General features: G+C 41.1%; 1 protein-coding gene across 1 annotated transcript; it reads left to right on the top strand.

Annotated features, from left to right (window-relative positions):
• The first annotated feature begins 3,758 nt into the window (after positions 1 to 3,758).
• LOC129795483 (uncharacterized) lies at positions 3,759 to 6,551 on the top strand. The gene is made up of 2 exons (XM_055836807.1): positions 3,759 to 6,413; positions 6,476 to 6,551. Exon 1 carries the CDS (start codon positions 3,759 to 3,761, stop codon positions 6,333 to 6,335), a length of 2,577 nt encoding a protein of 858 aa, XP_055692782.1. The 3' UTR covers positions 6,336 to 6,413; positions 6,476 to 6,551.
• Positions 6,552 to 7,664: the final 1,113 nt, after the last annotated feature.

Here is a 7,664-nt window from a genome sequence, read left to right as displayed (position 1 = left end):
CAATTTCTAGAACAAAAATAAATCTTTAAAAAACTTCTCCTCACTCACTCTTGCTTGTCGTTTCTTGGGGATTGTCCTCCTCTCTCAAAAAAACCTACGTAACCTAACCTATGTAAAAAACCTATGTTAAATGTATGAATAAATAAATTCTTTCAGCCACTGAAAAAGAGCCGCTATTTGGTTCGAAAGCTTTGGCTTAAATTGCTGCTTTTCCTTGGGTGAGCGGGAATTTCCTCTGACGAACACCGGAAGTCTTGAAAATAAAAGCTTAACGTCAGAAAATAATAGAAAAAACTAAAATAAAAATTTTCTAAAAACTCAAAAGACAATTTAAGGAAATTCATGAATTTATTGACAATAGAATTATCTTTAAAGAAATTCCAATACAATTCCATTTAGTAGCGATCAGCCCCTCATTCATTTGAGATTCCCTTCAAGATGGCAATCATTTGCTGCTGAACGCGAGACTCTCCTCCCACATGCTGACCAACTTCCCTCGCATTGTATTTAATTTAGGTGTCACTTAACAATTACTGGCAAGGAAAAGAAGAACTTCAAACTATGGGTAATATGCACAAAATCTTCCATCAATTTCACGGACAATCGAGTAGAGTCCTCTTTCCTTATAAATCCCTCCTTTTGGACATTTTTTTTGTGTTTAAAAATATCCTGTCAGGATCGATTGTTGTGAAAAAATAATTTATTGTCCAGTGTGAATTGCTTTGTGTATTTAAGTTTAAATTTCCTTCGCAGGGGTGTTCCTTTTTGGCATGAGAGCTGACAACACACAGAAAAAAAATTGTATAAAGCAAACACCCCAAGTAAGGAGGATTGAAGCCAAAATAGCCCATGAAGGCGTTCGAGCAAAATATTTTGACTCGAAAGTTTCCGGTGATTTGGTGTGTGAGAAATCGGTTTGGGAAAGAAAAGTAAGATGGGAGAAATACGAATAAATTGTAAACAAATGTATTGCAGAATGGGAAGGAAAATTGCAAGGGGAATTGTGCAAAGAGATGCTTGTAAGGATGGATTTTCAATGTGCAGCAGAGTCTCATTGGAAAATTGCATTGAGACTTTTCTTTTGCAACATTCACTGCTGCATGAATGAGTTTGGAAATTTTCTTTTACATTCTTTCCATTTTATAAAAGAAAAAGAATTATTAACCCCATGAGGGGCTATCTATACTTCGTTGTTATTTACCTGAAGCACCGCAGAACACCTTGGTATAGGGGAGAGATTGGCAATAATTGAGAAATCACGACTTGAAATCTATGAAGACATTGTGGCCATTTAGTTTTTCCCTCCCAATGAGATTCCAATTGTTGGGAAGTCTTGGAAGTCCTTTTGTTCCCTTTTATTCCCTTCATCCACTATGCGAGAGGTTCCTCCATGTACGCCTCACACCATCTGTGTGACATCTCGGTGAGAGATTTTTTTCTTCTCTTGTGCACACAGAAAATCTTGACTATTCATGAGGAATTCATAAGAAGTTTCTTCTTTTATTCTTTATTTCATTCCATTTTTGCCCAGTGCGTCTCCTTCCACACACCACCCTTAGCCGTGCTGTGGAGAAAAACGACAAAATGGAAGAGGACCCGGAGAGTATTTACTTGTGCAGTTGTCACAACTTTCTATTGTATCGAATTAAGCAAATAATGGCAAAAGGACAGAAGATAAATACCATAAAGGAAGCACAATGATGGATTTCTCGAGGGACAAATGCCAGATGATAATTTTCCGCAGAATTCAGCACTAATCCAATGAGGATTAAAATTAAAGATGTTTCTCTTTGCGTCTATTTAACTTTCCTTAAGCCTTGAAAACAATATAAAGATGGCGCTCAAACTGAATAAAAAACTACAGTAAGACATCACTTCGTATTTTCATTCATCCAGATATCGGAGTTAATTTTATTGAACTGAAAGGAAATTGAGCTCAAATAGAAGCTGTTGCAAGAGCCAACAACCCTTGACAATAAACAACGGTCCAGAAAATAAAACAAACCCCTGGGAGAGTCAATAAAAATTCACATAACCTCAAAATATATCACCAAATAGAGCCAATGTCAGGGACTCATTCGGCTTCGTTGAGAGAATCAAGAGCGTAGTCGTCCCCCCGGAGCATGTAATGGTAAGCTTTGATGTGGTGTCATTGTTTACAAATGTTCCGATTGAGCTTGTGGAGGCGTGTGTGCAATCATTGTGGCCCAAAATACGCTGCGCAACACCCATTGATGAGACACTTTTCAGCAGAGTTCTCCAATTTTGCTTAAAAACAAGCTATTTCGTATACAAAGGGAAGTACTACAGACAGTTAAAGGGAGTACCAATGGGGGGCCCCTTGTCGCCGATTGCGGCGGACATTGTCATGGATCACGTCCTGAAATCTGCGGCGGATCGCCTGGATTTTCCGCTGGTGTGTCTCACGAAGTATGTGGATGATATCTTCTGTCTGATCCCTGAGGACAAAATTGATGAAACATTAGGGGTTCTAAACTCGATTAATGACTCAATAAAATTCACTGTGGAGAAGGAAAGAGACGGAGGATTGGCTTACCTAGACACCTTCGTACTCAGGAGAGAGACCTCCTTGGACACATTGTGGTATAAAAAGCCGTCTGCCACACCCAGAATGCTCAATTTTCTCTCTAAACACCCACTGCAGCATAAAATCTCTGTAGCAACCGGATTCATAAAAAGAGTAGTGGCTCTTACAACAACCAATTTGGAAAATGTCAAGACCACAATTTTTGCACAATTGCGAATTAACAATTATCCGCCTCAACTCATACGCAGACTCTTACAGGAGAACTTGAGAGTGAGAAGCCAAACCACCCAAGAGAGACAACAGGAGGAGGTGCAATATGTCTCTCTCACTTACGTGCCCCAATGGAGCGAGAGGCTCAAGCAGGTTCTCTGTCGCTCTTTCGACGGATTGTGTGTCTCAATGAAACCAGCCAATTCAGCATACAAATTTTACACACATCTCAAAGATAAGCCTCCACTGCTTAAAGACAGCTATGTTGTCTACAACATAAACTGCAGCTGCGGTAGGAAATACATTGGGAAGACCACACAACGTCTTGAGGTCCGTATTCGTCAACATAAGGACAGCATAAGAAACAACGAGAGAAAGACTGCACTTTCCACCCACGCCATCGAGAATGAATGCTCTTTTGACTTTGGCGGCACGACAGTGTTGGATAGAGAAGCACAACATCACAAACTTCTCATTTTGGAGATGATCTACATTCAAACAAACAGAGAGAGAGCAATCAATCTGCAGAGCGACACATCCAAACTGGGCACTGTGTATGCGGCCATCATACAGAGTATGAGACTGGATGAGGAAAGGAGAATGAGAAGGAGAGAGGGAGAGAGAATGTTGGAGAGAGCTCAGCGGGAGATGGAACGCTCTGATGGGGTGCAAGAAGGAGATGCGCGCGCAGTACAGATTGGCCACCAATGAGAGGAGCTAAAGAAAATTGTGTTGTAGATGTAGTGATTTTTGATCGATTCGTGACGTGGTTAATTTTGTCCATTGACTGTAAGAAAAATAATGTCATGTAGATCTTTTTGAGTCTTATGTGTTCTTTTATATTGTTGTAGGCCCTGAGGAAGGACTAAAATAGTCCGAAACGTTGGCCGGAAATAAAAGTTAATTAGCCGAGAACAAGACCGAAAATCCGTCTTTTAAAATATCCTATTCATCACCCACGGTCGTCCCTTTGCAAATTGAAGATTTACGGATTGTTGAGATGACGAACTACTTACAACATATGAGAGAACGATATGGCAACGATGTTGCCCTAAGAGCAAAAAAATACATGACTTGTACACAAAAACTTGCCAATCTGACCTCCAGACGTAATTTCTTGCTGGAATGCAGAAAATATGGACTGATGCCCTCACACATCATTAACAACTTCAAGTGCACCTTCCAACTACTGGCGAAGAACTCTCCCTACAACAAGGAAATTAACTCAGCAGTTGAGTCTTTCCAAAAAAGAATCCTCAATGCGGAAATTAAATCAACGCACTGGGAGATTGGGAATGTAAAAAGAGACCGTTGGTCAGCTCGAGAGGAATTGTTGGGATTTGGCTTTGAAGGGGTTGCGGTGTTTTTGAGCAAACAAGAGGATACCCACGGTAAATTGATCAAACATTTGAGCACTATTCACAAGAGGAAGATGGATGCGCTATGGGAGAGACAACTAGGCACAAAGTTGGGAGATCACTCTGCGGAATGGGTGACCAATTTGACGGACATACCGATTCCTAAGGAAGTCAATATACTCCTGGGATATGGCCCGAAATTCTCCTTACCATTCAAGACAGTTCCAAATCATGCTGTCGCTCACCTCCTGGCAGATGTGGAGTCTACGGTGGCTTCCAGGAAGCATCTCATGAGTGAAAATGATTTAAATGCACTTCGATCGCGTTTGGCCAACGTAATGAGCAACTGTCTCAGAGACAAGAAAAGCAAGTCTGCGGTGGATAAATATTTTCTTCACCTGGAGAGTAAAGCTGTTGCATTCATCCGTGAGCACCCTGAGATCATTATCGCCAAATCAGACAAAGGCAATAGAACAACAGTGATGTGGCGCGCAGATTATGATTCAAAAATGATGGCTTTGATAACTGCCCCGGGTGACTACATTGAGGAGAAAGGAGATAAAACATCGGGTTATGAACGCCAGAAAAATATGCTTGTTTCCACATTGCATAGTTTTGGATACATTGATGATAAAACTAGAAGAACCCTCACAACATATAACGCAAAATCCCCCGCCATTTACGGTCTCCCAAAAGTGCATAAAGCGGGAGCGCCTCTCAGACCAATTGTCTCATGCATACAGTCACCAACACATGGACTCTCTCAGCTGCTCTCGGGTATTTTGAGACTGGTCGCTGATCAGCACCAATACAATGTCAGGGACTCATTCGGCTTCGTTGAGAGAATCAAGAGCGTAGTCGTCCCCCCGGAGCATGTAATGGTAAGCTTTGATGTGGTGTCATTGTTTACAAATGTTCCGATTGAGCTTGTGGAGGCGTGTGTGCAATCATTGTGGCCCAAAATACGCTGCGCAACACCCATTGATGAGACACTTTTCAGCAGAGTTCTCCAATTTTGCTTAAAAACAAGCTATTTCGTATACAAAGGGAAGTACTACAGACAGTTAAAGGGAGTACCAATGGGGGGCCCCTTGTCGCCGATTGCGGCGGACATTGTCATGGATCACGTCCTGAAATCTGCGGCGGATCGCCTGGATTTTCCGCTGGTGTGTCTCACGAAGTATGTGGATGATATCTTCTGTCTGATCCCTGAGGACAAAATTGATGAAACATTAGGGGTTCTAAACTCGATTAATGACTCAATAAAATTCACTGTGGAGAAGGAAAGAGACGGAGGATTGGCTTACCTAGACACCTTCGTACTCAGGAGAGAGACCTCCTTGGACACATTGTGGTATAAAAAGCCGTCTGCCACACCCAGAATGCTCAATTTTCTCTCTAAACACCCACTGCAGCATAAAATCTCTGTAGCAACCGGATTCATAAAAAGAGTAGTGGCTCTTACAACAACCAATTTGGAAAATGTCAAGACCACAATTTTTGCACAATTGCGAATTAACAATTATCCGCCTCAACTCATACGCAGACTCTTACAGGAGAACTTGAGAGTGAGAAGCCAAACCACCCAAGAGAGACAACAGGAGGAGGTGCAATATGTCTCTCTCACTTACGTGCCCCAATGGAGCGAGAGGCTCAAGCAGGTTCTCTGTCGCTCTTTCGACGGATTGTGTGTCTCAATGAAACCAGCCAATTCAGCATACAAATTTTACACACATCTCAAAGATAAGCCTCCACTGCTTAAAGACAGCTATGTTGTCTACAACATAAACTGCAGCTGCGGTAGGAAATACATTGGGAAGACCACACAACGTCTTGAGGTCCGTATTCGTCAACATAAGGACAGCATAAGAAACAACGAGAGAAAGACTGCACTTTCCACCCACGCCATCGAGAATGAATGCTCTTTTGACTTTGGCGGCACGACAGTGTTGGATAGAGAAGCACAACATCACAAACTTCTCATTTTGGAGATGATCTACATTCAAACAAACAGAGAGAGAGCAATCAATCTGCAGAGCGACACATCCAAACTGGGCACTGTGTATGCGGCCATCATACAGAGTATGAGACTGGATGAGGAAAGGAGAATGAGAAGGAGAGAGGGAGAGAGAATGTTGGAGAGAGCTCAGCGGGAGATGGAACGCTCTGATGGGGTGCAAGAAGGAGATGCGCGCGCAGTACAGATTGGCCACCAATGAGAGGAGCTAAAGAAAATTGTGTTGTAGATGTAGTGATTTTTGATCGATTCGTGACGTGGTTAATTTTGTCCATTGACTGTAAGAAAAATAATGTCATGTAGATCTTTTTGAGTCTTATGTGTTCTTTTATATTGTTGTAGGCCCTGAGGAAGGACTAAAATAGTCCGAAACGTTGGCCGGAAATAAAAGTTAATTAGCCGAGAACAAGACCGAAAATCCGTCTTTTAAAATATCCTATTCATCACCCACGGTCGTCCCTTTGCAAATTGAAAATAGAGCCAAGTTTATTTTTATGATTTTCACATGGATTCTACCAAGAACTTTCCAATCTATCTCGGTGGTTGATGGAAAGCAATTTCAATGTAATTTCCTTCATCTTCAACCTTCCCAGTTTTTCCTTCCTTCTGTATTTATCTAATTTTCCATGGAAGTAGAGTGTTCAATTGCACGATCGTGTATACGTTTATGCTATTCAACGGTGAAAATGCTTGTTCCTCCAACATTGCTATTTATGTCCGGGAATCTCACCATAAATTTCCCGTAGAGACACATCATCTTGCACACAAGAATTTTCTTTGCAAATAAATTCACTGCGCAAATGGTGGGATGAGGGAGGTAGCACCAGGGGTGGATTGTATATTAAGAAAATGAGACGAAAACACATTTGACTCCGCAAATTGAAACGTGTTTTCGCACTTATGGAAATTTTGTATAATAGAAAAGCTCAAGACGTGAGAGATTATATTGCACACAGTCTATGAGAATTCTTCTTTTCAATTTTGAAATTCACTCAGAAAAATGAAATAAAAGAAAACTACTCAACGCATGAGGAAACTTTAATCCTTCTCCTTTGACTACGTACATTTTTTATCCTTTTAATATTTGCCTCAGGTTCTGTGCAGAGAGAAAATTGCACAGACGATCGTAACTTTTCCTAGCAGAGCTGTGGGTATAATAAGTGATGCATTTTCATCTCATTCAGCGAACATCTCTGTGCACCACATGAAATTGATATGCCATCGAGGAAATCCTCCATGGTCTTGGACGAATGGCACAGAAAATCAATAAATTTCTATTCGCACATCTTAACGATTCTGTGTCATCCGATACTTCCCGCCAAATACCAATCTCAAACCGCCGACTGTGCAAAACGCGAATTCCAAGATGCTCAAGACTGACATTATTGTGTTTACATTACAGATGAATTTATGATAATGGCATTATGCTATCGAAATACCGCCTAAAATTTCTTTATTTTATTGCGCATTAAAAATTAAGACAGACTAATGTCTTGCTGTTATTTTTAAATAATTAATTGTCGCGTAAAAA

The sequence above is a fragment of the Lutzomyia longipalpis genome, chromosome 4 (assembly GCF_024334085.1).
Source record: "Lutzomyia longipalpis isolate SR_M1_2022 chromosome 4, ASM2433408v1".
NCBI classification, from domain to species: Eukaryota; Metazoa; Arthropoda; class Insecta; order Diptera; family Psychodidae; genus Lutzomyia; species Lutzomyia longipalpis.
Note: the sequence above shows the minus strand (reverse complement) of the source record. Positions and strands in the feature narration are given on the sequence as shown.